The following is a 26,373-nucleotide window of genomic DNA, read 5'->3' as shown; positions in this document are numbered from 1 at the left end:
AGATGGCTTGGTTTCAGTATTTCAGAAGCTGCTGATTTCCTGAGATTTTAATGCGCAACAGTCTCTAGAGTTTACACAGAATGATGCGAAAAACAAATAGAGAGGTCAGAGGAGAATGGCCAGACTGGTTCAAAGTGACAGGAAGGCTACGATAACTCAAATAACCACTCTTTACATCCATGGTGAGCAGAAAAGCATCTCAGCCCGAACAGCGTGTCGACCCTTGAGGTGGATGGGCTACAACAGCAGAAGACCACATTGGGTTGTCAGTCAAGAACAGGAATCTGAGGCTACAATGTGCACAGGCTCATCGAAACTGGACAGTTGAACATTGGATAAAGACCTTGTGATGTTTTTTCCAAATTTCAGCTGTCCAGTTGTGATGAACCTGTGCACACGGTCAAAACCTGATTCAGAATTCTGTGACATTTTCCCAGTCCGCCACATATACGTATATCATATACAGGACAGTATAGTCGCATGACAGCTTGAATTTCAGCTGAAAATATGTTCAAGTAGCAAAAACACAATGTATTTGTGTCAGTTTTCGATCTTTTGTAGTGTGTCAACTGAGCAAAATTCCTATCAGGTTGTGATAAATGATGAAATGTAGCAGTTGAATGCTGATTGTTGTACCTTACTGTAGTGTTGTACTGTATATTGGTGAAGGTCTCGAACTCGTGACACACTGCATGCCGTATGAGGTCAGGCATCGGGCAGCAGTGACAGCTGCATCCCATGTCATATTCCCAACATGCAGCATGTCAAACAGGAGGACACTGTAGGCTGTAACTAGGTTGTGTGTTTGTAATTAATGGAGCTAATACGATGTAAAGAGTGTTCAACTGGAAGCCAGTCCAACTGTGACGGCTTTTTTCTCCAACACAGATGAGATGAGATTCCCATCCAAATGTTACGCAAACTGTAAACAAATGTTCAGAGCCAGCACATAAAAATGCAAATGCTGATCTGTAAGTACAGTTATACAAATATACAGAAGCGTGTACAAGATGACATCACCAAATGAGTTATGGGGTGAATACAGCACACGCTCAATTTCTGTGAGGTTTGATAAAAATGAGTCTGTACACTTTCAAGATTTGCATGCACATTTTTATGCATACTATTATTTCAGTAATAGAGCATAAATGTATTAGCATTAATAGTTTTGTCTTAGCATGTATAGAAATTTCACCTTTTAAAAAAATTAATTAAAAATAAGTCAACAGTAAGTTAGTGTGCATAAGTTTATGGCATAACATTCAATGGAGTCTTTCGGGATGAAGCCACTAGGAAATGAATTTCCGTTCCTGATGTTAATTTTTCCCTAACAGACAGATTTAAACATGAAGCTGAGAATTTGGTTTCTTTGGTTTTGAATTTTTAGTTCTAACGTACTTACATCAGTCTAAGCAGGAAAGTTGCAGCAGTTAATCTAGTGTTTTCTTATTCGGGATCCAACCAGCTATTGTTTCTTGCAAGGGGTCCAAGCACTGACAGCGTAGCATATCTGTACTTAAATGTTTCCGATATAGGTGACTAATCACCATCTCTATTTTATATTAAAGGTCCAAATACTTTCATTTGCATGGAAACAAACTCTTCTGTGGTCTTGTTTTCTTAGCAGGGGTCCAAGCAGAAGTCCAAATCATGAGTGGATGATTTAATAATAGTGGTCCAAGCACTAAAGGTGCAGCAATTTCTACTACTTTTGCAATATGTGATACGCAGCAAGATATTTAGGTTTGCCAAGTACCAGCATAATAGCAGTGCCACGTATAAAAACAACCATAAATGTCTATGAAAACTTGTGTTACATTTTAATTTTAGTATAGTTACTGAATAGTTTAAGACCAACATGTCCTCCTTAACCTTTTTTTCAAATTTCAAATTTCATTCAGGTTTCTTTATTCGCATTTTCAAAATTCGCATAAAGGTGCTGGATGGCAAACCTCTTACAGAGAGAAAGATCCATTCTGAAGATATTTGCTATAATATAATATAATATAATATAATATAATATAATATAATATAATATAATATAATATAATATAATACACTATAATATCACAGGCATCCACGTGACTTGTAATTGGTTGATGATGATGTTAGCCATCTCTCTGGGGGGGAAAGGATGGTTTGTATGATGGACACACTCTCACTCACTTTCTTTGCCACTCAGACGTCCCATGTGACCTGAAAGCCCTCGCTGTAACTCACTGCACTGCACTTCTGATAGCATTATATGATGGGAGATTTTTTTTCATTCTTACACTAAAAACAGTAACAGTAAAGCCAGCACTTGCTTCACAAACCACATTTGTTCGCTTGTCACGTTGGAGAAAGGCCGCTTCTCGCAACTCTAAAACACACTCCGGGTTTCAGACAGTGATGGAAGAGCTGGCGTTAGAAAGCGAACCTGCAACGCAGGAGCTGAGCTCACCGCCATCCGAGCCTCAGGAGGTAGGACCCACACACACATACACACACATACACATTCACTCAGTGGTATGCACCAGTGCTAGATTTTATCTCAGATGCCGGATCTCTGTGAGGCACATTGGCTCCCTGAGAACACTGACCTCAAACAAGAACATTAAGGCCATTTTTATGATATGGAAGTGATTTCCTGTGGCTGCTCAGAGCCAGACGGACTGCAATAATGTGTGTGTTGGTCAGAATTACAGCCATGTTGTATGGGGTCATTAGGTTTGTCACTGCGTCAGCTGAACACGTCCAAATAACCAGATCTTTGTAAAACTATGCATAAGGACTCACAGGATTCTTCAGTTGCCTGTAAGAAATGTGTTTATTTAGTTTGTTATTTTAATATTTCTCAGTTATCCAAGTAGATACAGACCTGCATTTAGCATTTTTGTCATGCATGAAGTCATCTTATTTTGATTAAAGACCTCTACACTTGATCATATACCTTGAGTGTGGTTGAATTTTTATTGAGTTTGAAAATAACTATTTCACTTTCAATCTCTTTTTTTCAAAGTTGCTTTATTTTATTCCCTCACCATGTGTTATTGTATTTGTATTGTATATGTATTACATGTGAACAAGCTTCTGGAGGTTTTTTTTTTTTTTTTTTAAATAGCTTCCCTGCTTATCTCAGTGGAGATATTTTGTGATGCAAATTGTTGTTTTCCTGGCAGAAATTAAAGCGGTCATTTTTTCCGCTTCCCTCTTCGTTCTTTGTGCTGTTTATATATATTTTTCAATCTGAGAGCGCCTATCTATTTTTTCTCTCTCTGTCTCTCTTTCTCCCCCCGTGTCTACTCCCATGAGCTTGTGGAGCGCCTCTGTTACTCTTCTGAGCAAGCATTGTTGCACGTAACACGTAGTCAGCATTTTGTGTGTTAGGTGTGTTATGTGTTATGATATTCTTCACTGTGACAAGTAAGAAAATAGGTATATTAAAGATTGTAATAATAAGAGTGTTCAAAGGTTGCATCTCCTTTTCTGAACGTGATATAAATATTCAATAATAGCGTAAATATTGCCTTTAAAACTGTCTCCAACCTCTTTCATTACCACTGTACAAATCATTTCACTGAGAATTAGAAATAGTGTCTAAAATAATGCTGACAATAAATTAAAACTGGACTGATTTTAATATTTTTACATTATACCACAGAATTTAGAAGGTTGTTGATTAATTTTCTGTAACGGCATGGTTCTGACAGTAGTTCCATCTGTAAGGCAAATCCCAGGTTTATTTTACTGAGCTCATTCTAGTACATTATCGTCTCTGTAGTAAGAGCTAACAGGATATGGTGACATTTTCTATGAGGAGATATTTGTTTAGCATTTTTGGAAGGAGTCTCCAGTGTCAGTGCTTTGTAGCAGTTAGAGATAAAACTGTAACTTCTGGTTTTCTGCCACGGGAAAGTTGGTTCTTGTCGGTTTCTTGGTAAAATGATACGTAACTGTATAACGACTATATAATGTAAGTGATAGAAGGTAAATTCCTCCACATTAAATGTAACTATCGATGATAAAAAGTATGATATATCATTCTTTAATGAATTTAAAAAACTAATTAATGCTAAAATCATTAGCAGTTTGCTGTAGTATAGGGGCTCCCGAGTGGCGCAAAAGTGTTCGTTCGCCCTAGCACCTGGAGCCAAGTTTGAATCCCGAGGGCCGGGAGTCTAAGAGAACAAAATTGGCCGCACTCTCTGGGGGTGAAGGGTGGCATACTCTCTCTCATCTGTCAATCACAGCAACACTAGCCAATCATGAGCTTCTGTGATCTCATGTATGCGGAAGAGAGCGGATAGCACTTTCCTCTGTGTTCAGAAAGATGCAGTTGGCTGCCTTCACTTGTCTCAGGGGAAGCATGGGTTATCTTTCATCTTCCCTGGTTGATAGCTGTTGTATGATAGGGGAGAGCTGGCTGGTGGGTGGGAAATGGCCAAGATTAAATCAGGGCGAAAATGTTAATGTGTTATAAGAGGAACTTCTGGGGTGGTGACTGAATATTTTTCTATAACAGCACAAACCTTTTATTCCTTACATAATTCTTGCTATATGAAGGAGCTTCTTTGTCAGACAATTTCAGTCATTTATAGCCACAAACACTCACTTTAGAGCAAGAAAGTGATTATTAAGTTTGTGGATCCAGTTATTCTAGGCACAGGCACATATTTGGAAAGGAATGTTGGCACCTCATCATTACTCTGTCTGCCCCCTGCAAATTAGCAAGACAAAAAAAATCTGCCATTTGGTTTTGAGCTCTGGAAGAGATGCAGTAAATGGCTTTACGTCTTGTAGGAAGCATATGTTATCTGTCATCCTCCCAGGCTGGTGGCTGTAAAATGCAGTAAACATTGAAAAAATGTTGCAAATGATCAGCATCATGATGCGGACAATTGTGTATTCCAGTGTCTCAGTGTGGTTAAGTGTGCTTTGACCTTTGACCTTTGTCCTTTCTCTCTACCAGCACTCTGGTGGGGTTTCTGGGCCTGTTTTAATGACCGTATTACATTTTGGCAAATAATAATAATAATAATAATAATAATAATAAAAACAGAAACTGAATTTTAAGTGTGTAAATGCTAAGAAACGGAGAAGATATGAAGAGAAAGATGATATTGTGCATTCCAGTCTCTGTGTGACTGTGTGTGTTTGCCTTGACTGTCATCTTATTCTTCCTTATTCAGTATATTCACATCACAGTAGGGCACTGAATCTACCGTTTTTATTTTCTTTGGCAACTTTTTAGAAATTAATTTAACATGTTGGGTGGGGAGTTACCTTGGGAGTAGTTTTCTGTAGCTGCGTGTTGGCCTTCGTTCAGCTTTTCCAGGATCGTTCACAGATATGAAAACTATCTCTGTATTCTGACACCACGCACTGTATCCCATGTCCTCTCCAGGGTTTCCATTCCTGAGGTGCGTGTGTATGTGTGTGTGTGTGTGTGTGTGTGTGTGTGTGTGTGTGTGTGTGTGGCAATGAATGAGCAACTAGTAGTAATGAGTTCACAGTACGATAACCGTACAAGTCATTATCACAATGTTAATCACTGTATCTCTTTCACTTGATATTTTCAAAGGAGCTATAATAACTAACACTGCAGCAGTATAAGAAACATTACAGTAATGCCATTTTTTTTCTGATTTTTGCCTTACTGCTGTAGCAAAACATTAACAGTATGTCTATAACTAGTTCAGATCCTGCACAACCCTATTAGCAAATAAAATTTGCATTCATATGTGGAAAGTATGGCTTCTTTTTTTAGGATTGGTGTAGGTGTTAGATGACTGTAGGTGTTAGATGAGACGAGATGAAAAGGTTCTCACCTGTCACAACAGAAAAAAAAAACCCATCCCTCCATTCTTTCCTGTTCCACCCTCTATTCTTTTAATTCTCTCTCTTTCTCACCGTTCCTTTCCTTGAATTGTCACTCTGCTGCCCTCCGGCTTACTAAAGTGCCTGGGCAGCTCGGTGCATTATATTATACCACCCTCTCACTCCCCTTACATCATCTGAGAGACACACTCCTCTGGACATGAGTGTTGTTTTAGGACCACACACCCAGTGATGACAGGAAGTGCAGCCAGCCCAGTGTGAGTTTGCTGTTATGACTGCTATTTTGGAGGCATTATCTGTATTATTCTAGCACTCTTTCTACATTTTTTTTTTTGTTTTGGTGGGTCTTAAACTGTTAGGTAAACAGGGTTGAACAGTCCTGAACTCTTTTTCAGGTCTTAAACTGTTAGATAAACAGGGTTGAACAATCCTGAAATCTTTTTCAGGTTTTTTTTTTTTTCTTTGTAACTGATTTTGTAATTATTTTGTTTCCATTCATTTATAAACTCCCATCAAGAAATCAGATATACCATTATATAAGAAAGTTGAAAGTCAAAACTGTCCTATAGTTATTTGTAGCCACACCCTAGAATATGTTAGGAGAGCTTTAATTTATAATCATTGCTGCCAAATTTAAAATTTAGTTAAATAACTGTTTAAATAATAATCATACAAGGTGAAAATTATAATATAATTTTACATTTATAAAAATCCAATAGCTTCTCAGGCCAGTCAATTAAATATATTCAATGTTATGCATCGTTTAAAACCTGAAATTTTCAGAAGGTACCATGATACAGGGGCATCAAGCCCCATTATAGTTTTTAGCTCTGTAATATTTAATATTTTAGTATTTTTACTTGGGGAACTGGCAAATACGATGTGACTGAAGGCAATGTGAACCACTATGAGCACTGTTCACTAACAAGCTAAATAAGTAATATTGCTGCTAGCTGGTTGGTAAAAATAAATGTTACAGTTCTTGGAAAATATGCTAGTTATTAGTTAATCTACATTTCAGTGTGTTGGGATGTGTGCTACCTCGCACGTCCCGACATTTTAAAAAAGGGCAACCCTTTAATTAAATACAATCAGCTCGAGAATTATTGGCATCTTGGTAAAGGGTGGTAAAAAGGGTTATGGAAAAAAACAAATAATGGTTCATTATCTTATCTCAATCTGAAAATATGAGCGAAATCTAAGTTTTACTTACAGTGAATTTACTCTCTTTTTAAAATCTATATATAAATAACGTTTTTTTTAACAAATCCATGTCACAATTATTGTTACTGCTAGAAATTATGAACAAAATGTAACTGACACACATTTTTACCCATTTTTACCAAGGGTGCTAATAATTTTGGAGCTGAATCTAACAAGACTTCATGATATTAGGGTGTATGGCTGTCATACCATTGAATTTTTTGTGCTGTTTGTGCACTGCTATTTCAACCTAGTTAAAATCGTTAATGAATTGGGTGAAATTTTTGCTAGTGGGTTAACTATGCTTTAGTTTCTTTTGTATTTTAATAGCTTAAACACACACACACACAATAAATAAAAGCTGCAGTTTTTATTAATTAAAAAAACAGTCAGAAGTTTCTATCCTTGTGGGAACATTTGGTCCCCACCAAGATATAAAAGCAGACCTACACAAAAACCCACATTACATTATTTATGCCATTTCATGTGAAATCGCTCTCTCTGTAAACAAGCTAATGAGTTGTATTATTTACCTCAGAACTGGAGTGTTAGCCTGAAGCGCTAACCACTTAAGTGACTGCCATTTTCCCGCCTTTTTCGAACATTGCTATGGTGGTGTGGCCTCAGATTTTGTTTATTTTGCAGTCAGTGGGAAGGAAAAGTAAAGAAAGATCAGAAATGGTAGGATACCATTACAAATGATTACATTTGTTTACATTTTGATTTCTCTTTTTCTCTTTGTTTTTTGTTTCTTTTAGTATATAATGGAATCTTGTTATTTCTCCTATAACTTTAAACCAGTACTAAATATGTATTTCTGTGTATCACTGGGAAGACTACGAATACTGTCTAGACATCTGGTGTCAGGTTTTGATCGCAATGTAATCAGGTCCTGTTCAGAAATTTTTTTTGTGAATTTCTGAGAACTCTCTCTCATTTCCCTTTAGGCACTCCACTTGAATCTAATCCTGTCTGTGGTTTTTATTGATAAACTATTTCTATATTTCCAGATAAAACCAATAAATTACAACTAATATTGAGTTCTAGTGCTGTCAAAAGCCTTGTCTGTGGCTACATTATAAATCTGCTGATATGAACGACGCAGTTCAAGGAGAGGGATATAAGAGATTTCTTTTTCGTGGATTGGATTCAGACATAATGACTAAAGAATACTTTCTACTACTTCGACTACACCTTATCTCTATTCCTCTCTTGCAGGATGACAACTGGGGTGAAACTACCACTGCGATCACAGGCACATCAGAGCACTCGCTCTCACAGGAGGACATTGTGCGCATTAGCAAAGACCTGGACGACAGCGTGGGTCTGGACTGTAAACGGTATTTAGCCGTCTCATTCTCTATTATCTTGAGTCTGCTGGTGCTCCTGACGCCACTCGCATTCCTCATCCTGCCGCGACTGCTCTGGCCCGAGAGGCTGCGTCCGTGCGGCACGGCCTGTGAGGGCCTCTTCATCTCCGTAGCATTCAAGCTGCTTATTTTGTTGCTAGCCATGTGGGCGCTGTTTTTCCGGCCATCCAAGGCCACCATGCCACGCATCTTCATTTTCCGAGCCCTGCTGGCCATGCTGGCGTTCCTGCTCGTGCTCTCCTACTGGCTGTTCTATGGAGTGCGCATCTTGGACACACAGGTGAGGAGTCAAAAAATATAAATGCCAATTTAAAGACGTCTGAAACACACAGTGGAAGAAGCACAATGATCACAGGTCCATGGAGACAGACTCTATGATTTACTAGAATTTTTACAATTTTATGCTCACTTATTGGCGGAAGTGTGCATCAGGTACAGAAATGGGTTAGAAAGACAGAAAGGCAGCTCTTCATTGTCACATACAAATATATGCACAGTACAGTAAGATACTTTTCGTTAGGAAGCCAGGCTTAGTTAGGCATGATACAGAAGTTTATTCCTCAAGGGCCCAGCCCTGGCAGCTTGGCCATACTGGGACTTGACCTCACAACCTTTTTGATCTGTAGCCGGCATTGCCTCTCATCAATAGATCATGAGGTTAGAAATATGACTACACAATATATCAGTTGTTAATCATTAATAGCAGTATTTTCCACTATTCTGTAAAATCGCAGTATGCAAATAAAAAAACAAGTGAATTTTATGTGGGAGTCTTAATAATCATTACATTGGAATTATAAAAAAGCAACTCATTTCAACTGGTGCATCACACGCATGTTACCAGTATACTTCAGTATATTGCAAGGCATATAATGATTGCAATGTGTAACAGTATATTCACAGTTTTGCAGTATAATTTACTCCAAAGTTGATTTTCATGTGCGTCCATATTTGGAGGTTTATGACTGGCTCTACATGTAATTATAGTGCACTCCATATTAGACAGTTATTGCTCCAATACAAGGTGTTGTTTTTTCCAGAGTGGTCTTCCATTGCAAGCCAGTGCCACGGGCACTATTTAAGCTGCTATATTTTTTTTCCCCACAGAGATCCCGTGTTGTCAGTGTACTTAATGTGGGCCAATAATAACATCATTATCAAAAGTGACAAATGTTTATCTGCAGTCAGAAGTTTTATATTTCCTGTCTCCCAACCCCTTGTTGTTCCAGGATGAGGATTATCAGGGAATTGTGCAGTATGCCGTGTCCCTGGTGGACGCACTGCTCTTCATCCACTATTTGGCTATAGTGCTGCTGGAGCTGAGGCATCTGCAGTCCTGCTTTTCGCTCTGTGTCACACGCTCTACAGATGGAGAGACACGACATTACAACCTGGGACAGCTCAGGTGAGTGTTATTCGTATGCAGGGTCAGCACTTAGCTGGGGAGATTGTGAAGGTGAGAATGCGAACTATAAATATGTGAGTGCTGAAAGTGTTAGCTAAGGGACAGTCAAGTTTCTACTTTTCAACCATTTCTATATCATAAAAATGATTAAAAAACATATAGTAGCTTTTTTAGTAGCCAACTGTTGGTGGTTCAAGAATATTCTTTTTTTTGTAAGCCGAAAGGTTCTGCATGGGCTTGCTGGTCCTCTACTTCTCAATTAATGCAGTGTTTTTAATGTTAACAAGCAGAACGACCATGTAAGACAGAATCCAAGACTTAATCAGAAGTGAAAGGATTTTAGGTGATGAATGGTTAGCTTTTTCAGTCATTGTACTGGGTGTACGTCTGAGGAGAAGGTTATGTGGTGTCATGTTTCTGCATGTTAGCTCCACGAACACCAAGATAGGAGTTAAAGCCAGTGCTGCTGCTTTGTTTTTTCTTAAAACAATGATTTGTTTGTGTCTTTCTCTCTTGCTGTTTTTTTTTTTATTGTTAACTGCCCAACACAAATGGTCAAGACCTTCACGCAAGAGAGGTCTTGGATTCCTAAATCCACACACAAGCATATGCACACAGAGATGTAGCCCAGAGAAAGGGAAGAACTGCACTCTGTCATCATTAGCATGACAGCGTTTTGCTGTTGCATTATCATCATACATCTCCCCAGGCCCTCCAGCCTTCGCCCTGACGTCTCTTTCCTCTTCTTGTTTGCGATGATCCAAGAACTGCCTCCACTCCCCTGAAATATTATCCTTAAAGCGATAGTTGCACCAAGCATGATAAGCAAGCACTTCTTAAAATAAAAATTATTGTTTTTGTTTAGATCATTTTATTCACTGATAAATCATAACTTAACAAAGGTACACAGTTCGGCCACTCTACAGATTCATGACACAGAGTTAAGCCACTGTACACACAGAGGAACAATAGACAGGAGTAAGTGCAGCAGACAGCACCACAGCTCAGTAGTAATTAGGCTTTGTTTGCTTGTCTTTCTCCTCTTAGCAACATGAATAATTGATCAGAGGAGTGGAGGTTCTGCAGATCGAACATGAAACTCTTGCTTGTAACAAATTTTGTCTTTCAGTTGATAAGCTTGTAGATTAGTATTAGTTTTTCTGTTAAAGATTAATTTCTTAAACTCTGTTGGAGTCAGCTGTCTGTCTCTTGGTTACTCTTATTCGTCTCTCTCTGTATCTTTCTCGGGCCATGTGTACTTGTGGGTTTGTAAAAATAGCAAGCACGTGCTTCTGGCACATGCTCTGTTTGTAAAAATTAAATTAGTGTCCCTTAAAGCATGACACAAGCTGCTGGGTGGAGCGGGTGGCTCAACACTGAAGTCTCTTTGCAGAGCACACAGATTTACAACCACATAGCAATACAATCTTAAATACAGCAAAAGGGATCATTTGGGTGGTTTCACAGCTATTTGCTGAATCTACAATCAGAGCAAAATTGATGTTGTTGGTTTGTTTGCTATTTGTTTTGGTTGGGGTTCACACTGTACAAAATTAAAGGAACCAAAATACAAAAACACCCAAATTAAGTGCATTAACGAGGAAAACACACAAGGATTCAATTCAGATGGAGTGAGCACTGCATATGCAAAAGCACCCTCAATCACAACAGCACAAAGTGAGATATAACAGACCATAAGTGAGGGATACTCTCAGCAGACAGTGTAAGTCCACTCAACTGGCATAAGTCCAAGCATCTTGATAACAGGCCTTTTGTTTTCTTTATGCTGGACACAAGACTCTTTGCAATAGCCAAATAGTATATAATTCAAATCAGTTTTTCAGGATTACATAATTATTTTCAGCACATATCCTTTTAAGCTGTCAGATGTTATAGCTGTTACCTAATAAGTAGTTGTTGCCACAGGATATTCTGGCAGAACGAGCTTAAGGCTATTGACAGAAAGCTATCAGTAACACATATAAGCCAGTGACAGCTTAATGTTTGCACAAAATCTCTTTATTGAAGCTGATCCACTGCTGATTATCAAACAGTGTGCTGCCTCAGTGTGGCATGGCAGTGCATCTGGCAATCTGACTCTTACCTATGAACCACTTTCAGCTTGTGCAGTGTGATCGGCCATTATCGTACTTTATCAATTAAGATTAAGTTTAATACAGCATGATATCTCTTTGAGCACATTACTCTGGACAATCTGCCAGGGTCCTCAACAAACCAGAAACAACCCATTTATTCATTGAGGTTCTCTTATTTTGTGGAAGCATGCAAAACAGGAAACAGACAGGAAATGGAAGCACAAGTGATTGTACTGCACTGTCTGGAACACCAGGTTTCAAAACGGAGACTGAACTAGAGACAGCAAAAAGTACTATCAGAGACAGGACCAGAGACAGAGCGACACTGGGACAGGAGCATGGCTTGAGTCTGACTTTGGATCAGGAGCATGTCTTTAGGCTGACACTGGGGCAGGAGCATGGCTCAAAGCTGACATTGGCACAGGAGTATTGCTCAAGTTTGACAGTGGGGCAGGAGCATGTCTCTAGGCTGACACTGGGGCAGGACCATTGCTTGAATATGACACTGAAACAGGAACATGACTCAAGTCTGACATTGGGACAGGAGCATAGCTCAAACTTATATTTGTATATACCAGGTTGCCCCATCACATCAAGTATCTGACAAGGATGTCCTAAGCTCAAGGCTGACAGTGAGGCAAGAGCATGGCTTGATACTGTCATTGGGTCAGGAGAATGGCACGAGTCTGATACTAGTGCAGGAGCATGGCTCATGGCTGGTACTTGAACTAGAGCACGACTCAATCCTGACACTGTGCCAGAAGCATGGCTCATGCCTCATGCTGGGACAGAAGTATGACTCGAGTATGACAGTGGGGCAGGAGCATGGCTCAAGCCCAAGATTGGTGCAGGAGCATGACTCAAGACTGACGCTGGTGCAGGAGCATAGCTCTAGCCTCACATTAGGTAAGGCGCATGGTTCATGCTTCACACTGGGATAGAAGTATGGCTCAAGCCTGATACTGGGGCAGGAGTATGGCTCGAGACTGACAGTGGTGCAGGGGCATGGCTCAACCCTGATGGTGCAGGCGCATGGCTAATGCCTGGCACTGGGACAGGAGCATGGTTACTGACCACAGACTTGTGCAACTAGGTCAAACTGAGCTTACAATAGGACTGCAAACCATTCCATGGTCTCCTCTCACACACAGTCTTCACCAGTGCATCATGAGAGCAGAATGGCCCCAGTTTTAGTTTAGACAAGGATATTCTAAGCATTACAGAAGTAAAATAAGAACTGAAACAAGAAACCCTTTTACTGCTGGCAAATAGGAACATGACTGCAGGAAACTGGTCCAAGACCACAACCTTAATCAGGAAATGCTGAATAATTGTTAATAAGTTACTCTCTGGGCAAAAATCACTGTGCAGCTTTGCATGTCTACAGTAAAGAAGGGGGTAAAGCATTGCATACATTTTTGCCAGTTTAGCATTTATAGTTATTTTCTCCTCACTCTTGGCTTTACTTCTAATGTCAGGACTTTATAAGTGTACTGCTCTGATTCTGACACACAACAACACACTTCAAGAAAAACTTGACCTTGAATTGCTCACATTGCTACAAGGGCCAGTCTGCATTATCTAAACTGAATCCTGCTTGTGTTTTCTCATCATGATCCATATTAGCTTTGTTTAGGTGAACTATTCTTTTAATCTAACTCATTATCTAACCCTTATTTATTGTCCTTTTCCCATTCCAGCATCCAGAGAGCAGCTGTGGCAATTTTGGAGAACTACTACAGAGATTTCCCTGTACATAACCCAGCACTGCTCACAGCTTCCAAATCGCGTGCTGCCAAACACCTGGCTGGCCTCAAGGTCTACAATGTGGACGGTGAGTTAACAGCCTTTCTTGTGGCTTTCAAATTTAACCAAAGAGGCCCTTTTTAAGAATTTCTCTCGGCAGAGACATTCTTATTGTTTATGATCTTTCTGGTTCAAAATTATCTCCTTAAAGTCTGTATGAATCTTGTGCTGTTCATTGACCAGTAGGCCTCTTATATTACATGTTATTATATAATCAACCTATTGTGTTTATTTGAGCTGACCATTAGAGTCCTCAGTGATATGCTCCCCTGTATGTGTAGATCTAGATAGAAATATTATTTGTCATAAATATGTACAGAATAGAACAGTTACTTATGCTAGTTACTTCCTTTTCTAAATTGCATTTGTCAGGTACTCAAGTATTGGTAACCCTGCCTCACTCCTTGAGGTTTCTTTTCCTGCAAAATTTAGCTCTAACCCATATCATGATGTGCTAGGTTTAGGATTGGAACCAGATGTTTGGGAACTTGATCTATATATAATGTTATTTCCAGTACACAATCAGTCAATGCTTACATACTATTTTCTGGTTTACTGTGCCCCCGCCTCAACAGAGACCTTTAAAACTAAGCTGAAAGCATACCTTTTGGATAGTAAGTGAACCTATAGTAAGTGAAACTTTAAACTATGTTGACACATTTATGACCACCAAACACATTGCTCTTTGTGAGTCTGACAGGACTGACACATCAAGCACACAGCACAAGTGCGTGATCGTTTCAAGGTGTTTTCACTTTCTTAAATTTTCTCTGTTAAAGCTTGCTGTGCGACTGGCTAGATTTCCCAAAATCTATTGTTATGCAAGCATCATATGCTCAGCTATAGATGGGAAAGTCAGTTCTCTTTCACAGCTTCGGGTACAAGGGGGATAAACATATGCTAATAATCATTTTTAGATTTCTATGGAAGATCGTACTCTGCTCGCTTTTTGCAGGATGTTCACTGTCCTCATATGTCCACATCTTGAATCACAAACAGAATATCTAGGAAAGGGAAGCCTCCTTATGTAATGAATAGGCATGAACATATGGCTTGTGCTCAGCTTCTTTCTAAAGGACAGTGTTCAGGTACTCACACTTGCTGCATTCATTAAGCTTGAAACCAGATAGTCTTATCGTTTGTGACTGTATTAATTTTTTTGTTACATTTTCTTCATGTTTTATTTAGTTGTTTTTATGTATTTTATTATTGTATAATGGCACTATAATAAATGAAGGTTTGCACTTAATTAAGTTTTCTGAGATTTTAAAATTAAAAATAAAATCTTCTAGGAACCCTTCTGCATAATAGCCGTAATATGAGTGTGTGTGTGAGTTGGGGCTGTGTGAGGCAATCAAATATTTGCACTACATAATTTAGCATTCAAGTACTACATGGGTTTCACTGCCTCGTGCTGTGATATGTGAAGAGATCATATTGCTTCTCATGCTGTTTAAATGTCTCTCTGGAGGAATTCCTTCTCTAAAAACATTTAGAAACCCTTTAATTTTTGCTGCTTTTTATGTTTAAACAAGTCATGGACCTTATGCATTGCTTTTTTCATCTTATAAAATGGCCCACTGAGGAAAAAATAAATATCAGTGATTCCTGACAGCTTTTGGAACTAAAGCAGAATGCCAAATTGGACAGCAGCAATGGTTTTTACTAGTTCTTTGATGCTCCACCTGATGGCTTTTATCTGTCTTTCATTTCGTTTCTTTATCTTTCTGAATCTATCTCTCTGTCTTTCCCCCTCTCTGTTTGAGCAAGACAGCAGTTGTGTTGAATCAATAGTTCTCATATGCTTCAGCTCCAGAGTTGGCCTTGGGGAAACAGAAATCCCTGAATTACACACTACTGCCTGAGGAAGTGTGTCGCGCTCTTACTCTCTAAACCTCTCCCTCCCTTTTTTCTCCTTTTCTCAAGCACTGGCCAATCCAGCTTGTTATTCTAGAAGCAGATGCAAAGCTTGAAGGCTGAAAGTAAAAAAAAAAATCTTAAAATAAAAATTACCTGAATATTCTTATTTACATTTACTTTTAATTTACATTATCATTATTATACTTTACATTATTATTCACATTTACTTAGCTTAACAACTTAGTAGTAACAGTAATTTGGAATAATATTAGTTAAGAAAGACGTAACTGTATTTCAGAAGGAAAAATGATTAAATTGTAAACCATACTTTTTGCAGAAAATTTGGATCTACTGTATATTGAAGAGAAATTTCTGTGTATCTGTGTATTGATCTCCACTGAAACCAACAATACCTTCTGCTGGTAATCAACTGGTTTCCAATTCCACGCTGACCTTCTGCTCTCTTTCTCTGCTCTAGCACAACAAACCTAACCATGAATAGATTAGCTGAGGAGTTAAATCAGATACAGTTACATTAAGAAAAAACATGTATGTATGTACACTATGGGGTCCATATTAGGAAGCGCCACATTAATCCCACATTAATCCCATATTGCCCATTAGTCCGCATTTGCATTTTCTGTTTTTACAAAGCCAGAATGTCTCCTGCAGTCGAGTAATTAAACACATCCTGAGCCATCCCCGGCATCACTTATTCATAACGCCTAGCCCTCTTTTAACCTACATTAACATTATCTCCAGGAAGCCCCAATCCCTGCTGCTGTAACAGTGCTTTAATTAGCATGCACTGAACAATATCTTTGATGTCAGAGAAGAAGTTTATGAAGACGGACACTTGGTGCCGCCCCGAGACACTGAGTACCAGGGAAAAGCAGAATAGCTGAATATTAATGAATCCTGGGTGCGGAAACAGATTTTGGGGAATGTAGATTAGACTTTTAGATTAGGAGGCTGTTTCATCCTGAATGTTTGAATTTATGGAATGTGAGCACAGTTTTCCTTCATGGAAAAAGTTGCTGTGCTGTTGGACTGTCCAGCACTTTTTCTTTCTCAATAGATATGGTTCCATGGGTTCGCTTTATGTACAAGAGGAACAAGATGATAATCAGATTGCACGTGCCAAAAGCATGCTTTCAGTACACCATTAAGATGAACAGTCTGCTCCCACCATCACCATTTATTGCATCTTCTCTCTATCCAATGCCAGCGTTACCACCTCAAACAAGTGAAAAAACTCCTTTTTATTCCTCTATGCTTTAGGGTTTTATCCCAATATCCAGCATTTTCTTATGCACAAATTTCACATAAAACCAGGTGAAAAGAAACTCCATGTATTTTGTTTATTTAAATAATGACAAGGTCAGTGTAATATCCCTCCTTTATTATCATTTGTTAAATTTTGCAATTTATTTTAGTAATAATATCAAAGTTTACAGTCACAACCGAATAAACAAGATGAAAGCATTCAGTCTCAGCCCAGGCCACAGAATTTTGTTACTGTGGCTGGTTACTAATATTGTAAGAGACTCATAGCTCTGCTGCTGTGTTCAGGTCCAGGAGGCAATAACGCTGCTGCAGCAGGAATCTCTCAGTCCCAGTCTCGCGCCATGATTGCTGCCGCCGCCCGCAGACGAGATTCCAGCCACAACGAGCTGTACTACGAGGAGGCTGAACATGAGAGACGTGTCCGTAAACGCAAGGCCAGGTAGAGATCCAAACCTAAAGTCTCGGATTATGCTATATGTACTTATTCGCGAGTACTGTTACAGCTCCTAAGCCCCATTTGAGCATTATTTTACCAAGAGTCAGTATAATTTAAGTGATTGCCAATGGCAAGTGTTATTTTAATTGAGCACAAATTTGTGTGTTTGTATATAATGTCTGCACTTGTCTGAAAGGAGGATTAGCTTGTATTTGGCTGGTTTAAAATGCCTCCAAAAATACCCTCGCAAATCAGTAATATTTATTTTGTGTAGGGCTGATCATGATATTTTCCTTCCTCAATTAATTAAGTGTAATCAGCTGCTATATTCGTGGCTAATGTTAAGTAATTGTTGGATATTATGTTCAACATGCAAGCATGGAAGGATAAAACAAGACATGGAGTGCTGTAACAGGAAAATAATCCGTGACAGCGAAGGATGTGATTCAAGGCTTGGCGCTTTTTAGCACATGATACACGTGAAAATTATTATTGTATCACAGTTTCCCACAAATGTTGCATTAGACTTTTACAAACACGCTGCCTTGTTTTCCTCCTCCAGACTGGTGGTGGCTGTGGAAGAGGCGTTCACACACATCCGGCGCGTACAGGAAGAGGAACAGAAGAAGTCTCCAGGAGACGTGATGGACCCGCGCGAGGGCGGCACAGGCCATCTTCCCATCAATGGCACGAGCGCTGCAGAAATACCTGCGCACAACACGGCAGCAGCACTGCCACAGCATGGAGAGCATCCAGCAGCACCTGGCCTTCTGTATCACACACAACATGACACCAAAGGTAAAGAGAAACACACACACACACCTACAGTGTGAAATGTAAAGGATGAAACAGGAGATTGAAATTATTGCCAGTCAGGATTGTTTACTTTCACTTGGCAAAAGTGGATTGTTTCCACACTGAGCGCTACAGTATAAAGTGATGAATAAGCCAGCCATTGTGTTCTGTTCAAATCATCTTGAAATTATTACCATCTGTCAAACAGGATTTTGTCCTTACTGAGCTGTACATTATACTGTATATCTGAATTCAGCCAACTCTTGTCAGAGTTTTTTAGCTAGCATATTAGGACTAATGTGTGTATGATGTCCTGTGATGGACTGGCGTCTCATCCACGATGTGTTCCCGCCCAGTGTTCCACGCATGGGCTCCGGATCCACCGCGACACGGACCAGGATAAAGTGGTTGCTGAAGATGAATGAATGAAATATTATTTAGTGTCGAAGCTTTGTTAACTTTGTTAGTTGATTAAGTGCAGTTTATAATCTGTTAACCACATGACTTAATTGGAATGTTAACACGTTGAATCAAACTTCTGTTTCATGGAATGAGATAGGAATTGCTTTAGTAATCTTCTAAATAAAGAATAATGGCCACATGAACCTGAGCAAGCAAAGTTCACGTTGCATATTTTGAAAGATTTTTGTTGGTTGGAGATGGACTAAGGAACATTCAGATAATATTTTGAAGCAAAATGACACAAATTCCTCTCTCCTTCTGGTCAGTAAGAACATTTGAGGGGTTTATTGCTAAAACTGGCATTTTAAAAAAATCCTACAATACAGAAGAGACTGCAGTATAACCTTAAAGACATTTCACCCCTGACGTAAAGGTTATCAGGTCACAGAGCTTTAAATAGTGGGGAATTTCCTACCATTCTGTACTGATGAAGCCTCTTGTGACAGAGGTCCTCGAACTTTTTACAGCCAGGGACAGCTTTATCTGTTATAAAAAATAAAAAAAAATCACACAGCCCTCTTAGAATACATAACATAATCCAACTCATTTTTTTTTAATGTATACAAAACATTTTGATCTATTTATTGAATAACACAGAACACATTTTTATTAATTTTACTGTTTCAAATGTATTTATTTATTTTATATTTATTAAATTTTGCTCAGGCATTTTTGGAGAGCTACCTGACCCCAGGCCCGACGCTGCAGTACGGCCGCGAGCGCTGGTTCGGCCGCCAGTGGACACTCATCAGCGAGGCGTCAGTGAACAGCGGCCTCAAAGATGGCACTGTCTTCCTGCTCAAGTGTGTAGACTTTAGCCTGGTGGTCACCACGAAAAAGATCCCCTATATCAGGCTGTCTGAGGAGTTCATCGACCCCAAATCACACAAGTTCGTCCTGCGGCTACAGTCGGAGACTTCAGTGTAGGCCAGTAGCTTGTGGTATTGTCTCTATTTACGGTCATTCACAACCAAATTTTTTTCTTTGGCTTAAAAAAAAAATCTCAGTTATTTGGGGGTTTTGCAGTTTTATTATGTTGTCTTTTTATATATATAATATATACATATAAATCTGTATACCACATATTTGAATATATTTCCTTTTATTTTTTCTTTGCTTTGTTGGTTGGTTTTTGTTTAAACTGAACGGACACATTGATGTTGGGTTGTGCACAAAGACACAAATACGATGAGGGATAACATGACACAAGACTCAACATTCTACTTCTTCTTCTTAAAAAGAGACAATCTAGAAAAAAGAAGAAGAATAAATACACTCGTAAGAGCCCAGTGGACCACTAATAACGGTGGACAGACCGATTATAAAGCAAGACACATCCATTCTGCTGTTATTCTGCAGCTCTGACGGACCAGCTGCTGGCATCAGAGAACTCCCAGAATGCTCCTCTTTCCACTGCAGAATTTGGAGGTTCAAGTGGCAACCTTTTTTTTTCTACTGTAAGTGCAAACTAACTCTTGGTGCTCTTTAAAACACATTTGGTTTGTATTTCTGCTGATGATACACAACATAATCATGTTTTCCAATCTTTCTTTTTCACATATGCACAATGTACAGATGTGAGGTGTTGGTGTGTATCTATTGGAGTGTATTCAGACAAGTTCCGTGTTCAGCTGGTCACAAAATATGATTATAGGTCATTTGATGAAAGCAGTGGTTTTGTTCTTTTAGCATTTGGTTTGACTCAAACATTTTGTGATCATTATTGAGAGTTATTGAATCCAACCCAAAGGCCAAAAACAAGCTGATTTTCACTAAAAAGGTGAAATGCTGCAAATTTCCAACAGGAAGTTGTTCTAAAACTATATCAATTCTCCAAAATTGTCAAGTAAGGAGGTTGAATTGAGTTCAGAAATGATCACAAAACTGCATACATGAGCTGGTCCGACTCCTTATCAGACTGTTGACCAGCATTTAGACACTGATTTAATCATATTGATGTCTGGCAGCATTGTTAAAGAGTTCAGATTCAATCGTTTCTTAAAGGACAAACATATTATCAAAGGGATAGTTTGACCAAAAAGACTAATGTGGCTAATGAAACTAGCAAGAAGTCATGCTACTAGGGTTCATGTTGTTGTTATTTGCCTTTTTTTTGGTGGAACATCAGGCACATTTTAGCAGCAGAGATTACTGTATCCTGCTCTCTTTCCACTATTTGTCTATGTTAAACATACGGCCAGAGATAAGGACATTAACTGATTCTTTATATGGTGTTCAATAAGGTTATCGTATGGTTATTAAGAAAGCACTTAATATTATTGTAGAGATTATGACTAAACACTAATCACCCTGAGATCTCAACTCAATTCAGAAACAAGAATGAGGCTTGGTGTCTGATAAATGGGGGAAAATGTCAAGTTAATATCATATTAATATCCAGTAAATTTAACAAAATGTGTAGAAGATTTTATTTTTGTCTGATGCAACCTCTTGCATTTTATTATTGGTCACATTTAGGAGTGGAACAGTATGCAAAACTGATGGGATGATAATCATAAAACGAAAATCATAAAAAAGCTTTTACAAACAATGTTTACAATAAGGTTCCTTAGTAACCCAGTAGCTATGTTAGAGCATTAAATAGGAGCTATTTAAAATGAATCATGTGTCCTGCTTCATTACTAATGAATAAACATAACAAGAGGGACGGTATAGTCCCGGAGTTGACTATTTTCTAGTAACAGCATTAAATAATGATTATAATTTTTTATTTATTGAGAAAGGCATGCTGTACTTTTTATCAGTTTATAGTTATATTTGATGTTGTGGAACATCCATGAAACAATATCGTTCCTGTTATAACTTACATTATAGCAGCTGTAAACAGTCATTCCTTAACCTATCTGTGTATTTTTTTTCTTTTGAAGTTAATAAGACTAAAAAATACAGCTTTCCATGAGAAAACCCTCTGTGCTGAAGACTTTCCCGTTATAAAACTTCATGTTACAGCTATACTACTAAATGTTACAAAGCACTGACACTGGAGACTCCTTCTGAAAAGGGTAAATAAACATCTCCTCACAAAAAACCTTCAGCATATCAGTTATTACACACATATTTTTAAATCTGGTAATGTAGAGCCTCCACCAGACTGTGTACATTGTTACTATAGAAACGATAATGTGTTAGAATGAGTACATTAATATAAACTTGTGATTTGCTATTGTCAGAACTGCTGTTATGGAAATTAATCAACATCCTCTGATCAGTCCGATAGAAGAATTTACCAGCGCTGGTGTATAACATCAGATAAAGCAGATTTATGAAATGAACAGATGAAGAAACTAATTTAGCGAGCAGGAACAGTCATATTAATGCGGCCTAAAAAATGTAACAAACACTAATGCTGAAAACATTTTCCAAATACTCAAAGGGCTTAAATATTCTTGCTGCCTTTAACAGGTGTAGAAATGATTTTGTTTTTTCTGTGTTATGATTTTAATCTGAAGACGGATGGGTTTCAGTCATTCACTTACACAGAATACAGGAGCTCATACTGAAGCTTCAGCATGTGTACATTGTTCACAGGAATAATGTGGTAAACTATCTGTCATTAATTATTAATGAAGCATAACACATTTTCTTTATTTCAAATCAGTGTTATTACATGTGTTAATGACTTGCTCCTGCATAGTTACTGGGTTATTAAGGAACCTTACTGTAAAGTGTTACCAAATGATGATGAGATTATTGTGTTTTCTGTACTGTAATAAGGCTACTCTATTTTATAGAGTATTGTGTAGCATAATGACACACTGCACATTGAAATACTTTTCATTTGATGTCATCTATATGAGTATACCATAATGTTAGTGTACCATCATCTTTAGATACTGTTACACCCCTGCTCATATAATAGCCCTTTTTTTTTTTGTTTGTTTTTTTTTATTTTTTTTTTTTTATAACTAAAGCTGCTTTCACACTAAGTGTTTTTTCCTACAATAAAAGCTATCCAGAGTGCCTTTTGTACTGGATTATCAACGCAACATGGACAGTCTAATTATAACATGCATGTTACCGCTTCTGCCAATTGTATGACTCGCTTAAGTATCTAGATTTATACACAAAAATTAGATAAATTTCTCAATATTTAGCCTAACTATTGCGAGAAAGAGGCTGTCTTGAAATTACACATTGAAAAGACAAAAAGACTATGCGTTTTTTATTTATTGTAACGACAATTAACTTTTATCCATTTATAGTTACATTTAATGTTGTGAAACCTCAAGGAAACAAGGTGTCAAGTTTCCTGTTATCACTTACGTTATAGCAGCTATAGAGAGATGTTCTCGTTCCGGAGTCTCCTTCTATGAATGTTAAATCAACATTCTGCTTACAGAAAGCTTCTTCTTAACAGCAGCTGTGCTTTTTATTTAAATTACGTTGAAAAAACGTAATTTGTTTTACTATAAAAACTAAAACATCTTAGAATGAGTGAATTAATATAAACTTGTGTTTATATTTTGTGTTTATATATATATATATATATATATATATATATATATATATATATATATATATATATATATATATATATATATATATTTGTCAGAGCTGCCACTATAGAAAACTAATCAACACCTTCAGATTCAAGAATTGAACAGCGTTATGGTGTACATCTCCTTGTATTTGGTAACCAACAATTCTATGCCTCTCTACTGGCACACAGTTGCTTCAAATGCACTATATGGCCAAAAGTATGTGGACACCTAACCATCACACCCAAATGTGGTTCTTCCCCAATCTGTTGCCACAAAGTTGGACGCACACAGTTGCCTAGAATGTCTTTGTATGCTATAGCTGTAGATTTACTTTCACTGGAACCAAGAGGCCCACACACGTTCCAGCATGACAATGCCTCTGTGCACAAAGCGAGCTTCATGAAGACATGGTTTGCCAAGGTTGGAGTAGAAGAGCTCCACACTGAACATTTTCGCTGTGCCCTAGGCCTCCTCAGTCCCCACAGCAGTGCCTGACCTCACTAATGCTCTTGTGGCTGAATGAGCACAAATCCCCACATCTAGTGGAGATTTATTATAACAGCAAAGCAAGACTAAATCTGGAATGAGAAGTATGAGTGGTCAGGTGTCCACACACTTTTGGCCATATAGTGTATATCCAATGTGGTTGAATGAGACCTAAATCTAATTTGCATGGAACTGAGAAAATCTCAATCCAAATTTCAAAATGTTTTTCATTCTTTCGCTGGGAAAAAGACTCCATATCACCTGCTGCTCCATATCACCTCGTTACTTGCTAGTTTGAACGCACTGTGCACTGGCAGTTGAGGAAGAAAACACCAAGTGTGAAAGCAGCTCTCATGTCTGGCAGAAAAATGATATGAATGCCATTTTGGAACAAGGTTAATAAGCATGCACTTTCACCCCATGGAGGCTCAAAGCATAATTTCTTGTATAATCTGCCTTCCAATAATAACAAAAAGACTTACCACTCTCTAGGATAGATCACTAAAAGCTTTAGCCTCCAACTGACTTGCTTAATTATTAATTATATCTTCTAATATGATATTGATTTTTCTCTTGTTCCACCTCTTGTTTTGTACAGTATTTTTCTGCCACTAAAAGAAACTGTGCAAATGTTATTTTTGTACTGCTCATGAGCAGCAAAAGATCCTCCTTGCAAAAACCGGCATTTTTTTGATAATGATATTGATGATCACTGGTGTACTTTGTATGAACCTCTCTCACAATGTGACCGTGCCTCTGTTTATACACAGTGTGCTTGTATTTATACTGTATATGTGCATAATGAAGTCATTCCTACTAAAAAACACTTCAGTTACAGCTGACACTCTTCACCTGTTGCTCTGAAAAGCCAACATTTATATACCTGATGCTATGTTGTAATAAATGTTTCAAAGCTCACAACACACATTTGTATGAAATAAACATTTGTATGAACAGTGGGGCTTTAGCATTTTTCTTTTTTAGTAAATTCTGAGTTCATATGAGTCACGCCGGATATCCTGTAATATTAATTCGGAAGAATGCATCATACATGATCATGGACACGTAGGTCATCACAGCCCAGCCTTTGGATGATTAAGTTTGACGTGTCAATCTCAGGCAACGATACAAACAAATCAAGGCAACAATCATAAATCGAATATTAGTGATAATAACTGATTATAAATGGATTATTAGTAAAAAAAAAAAAAAAAAAAAAAAAAGAGACAGCTTGTGTGAAAAAACTCAAATAGTCTTAAAATACTACTAAGATACTTAAAATAGTCATTCTTTACATCATAATCATTATCATTATCAAATTGTATCATACAGTATTGTAACAGATCCAGTGATATTATTAAATATTGAATTGATGCCTTATGACTCAAAATCATATATCATATTGTATCATGTGGAAGCCTGAGGTTTACACTTTTGAAGGAAAGCTAAGCAGCTAATCACTAGGTACTTAGCCAAAATACATGCCAAATATGACAAAATACATAGAGCAGACACACACTGGAAGTGACCAGGCATTGTGAGTTCTAATCTTCAACCCTTATTTGGCTTGCTAGCGATGCTTTCTCCTTCAAAATGAGCATATGTTTTTAGCTAACATTAGTATGCTAGCTTGTGTTGTTGTCTCTGAGTTGTGAACACACAGCAAGCACATTTACACTGCAGCATCTGGGATATATGTATTTAATAAAGCTTAGCATACTTAATGACATGGTGAAGTTTTGTGTAAGGAGATGTTTACATAGCATTTATAGAAGGGGTCTCAGGTGTTAGCAAAGGAAAATGTTCACGACTTTAGATTTTCTCAGTTTCTCGATATCATGACGATTGTGGTGGTCCTGTCATGTTTTATTCCTTACTGAAATGACATTTCCTTTAAACCTCTTACAAAACTTTGCCTAAATGTAAGCTAAAGAGAGTACTAGATACTAGATACAGCTCTCTTTTAGATTCTAAGACAATATACTAATAAGATTAGTGCTTTAGCCTTAGCGTGGGATCGGTGATTCCCAAAGTCCTCATCAAACTTAATGTCAGTTGATTAGTCACATGCCTGGCTTTCAACCTCCATGCCATAAAATTAGAGATGGGAGGATTTTTATGAGGAGGTAATGGTGAGTAATCCAGAACAAACTTGTATGAATCATGTTTATCCCCTTTACTTAGCCACAGTTTAACGTTTCCTTCGTGGATGTGCTTCCCACTACAAAGATCTGCTTTCAGCTCACAGCTTTAATATTATGTTAACATGAAGCTTTTTAGAGGACAGAGTGCGTGGAGCATCTAATCACTAGCAGATACCTAATTATGCTTGAAAGCCCTGTAGAAGCCTAACACACACACACACACACACTTCACCCACATTTCACACACATTACACACATAATATTAGACTACGCTGCTTATTGCCTCATCAGGGCTTTTCTATTTCTGAGTTTCTGAGACTTTCTGGAAGTGCATATGTGTGTGTGCGCGTGCGAAGGAGCATGTTTTTATATCTTGGTTTGGACCAAATGTCCCCATAAGGACTGGAATATCTGACAGCTTTAACCTTGTGGGAAAATTTGGCTGGTCCCCATAAAAAAGTGTTTTTTTTTTTATTATTATTATTATTTTTAACTAAAGCTTTTATTAACAACAAAAAAAGTAAAATTAAATTTAAAAAATAAATAAATAAAATAAAATAAAAATCCTAAGAGCCTAATGGTTTCTTTTTGGTTACGGAGATTAAGGTTAGGTTTAGGTTTAGGTGTAGATATAGCATTAATTAACTGCATTAATAATCATGGCAATGGAAGTTCTTCACAAGGATAAAAAAATAGATAAA

The 26,373-nt window shown here is 37.9% G+C and overlaps 1 protein-coding gene across 1 annotated transcript in view; it reads left to right on the top strand.

The window, feature by feature from the left end:
* The window catches only part of LOC113537751 (vang-like protein 1), a 59,002-nt gene extending 38,794 nt beyond the window's left edge, over positions 1-20,208 (top strand). The window contains 7 exon segments of the mRNA XM_026932384.3: positions 8,242-8,673; positions 9,623-9,798; positions 13,595-13,728; positions 17,133-17,286; positions 17,846-17,942; positions 17,944-18,081; positions 19,207-20,208. Coding sequence (XP_026788185.1) covers positions 8,242-8,673; positions 9,623-9,798; positions 13,595-13,728; positions 17,133-17,286; positions 17,846-17,942; positions 17,944-18,081; positions 19,207-19,467 — 1,392 coding nt within the window. The 3' untranslated portion in view covers positions 19,468-20,208.
* Positions 20,209-26,373: the final 6,165 nt, after the last annotated feature.

This window comes from Pangasianodon hypophthalmus, chromosome 26 (assembly GCF_027358585.1).
Source record: "Pangasianodon hypophthalmus isolate fPanHyp1 chromosome 26, fPanHyp1.pri, whole genome shotgun sequence".
NCBI lineage: Eukaryota > Metazoa > Chordata > Actinopteri > Siluriformes > Pangasiidae > Pangasianodon > Pangasianodon hypophthalmus.
Note: the sequence above shows the minus strand (reverse complement) of the source record. Positions and strands in the feature narration are given on the sequence as shown.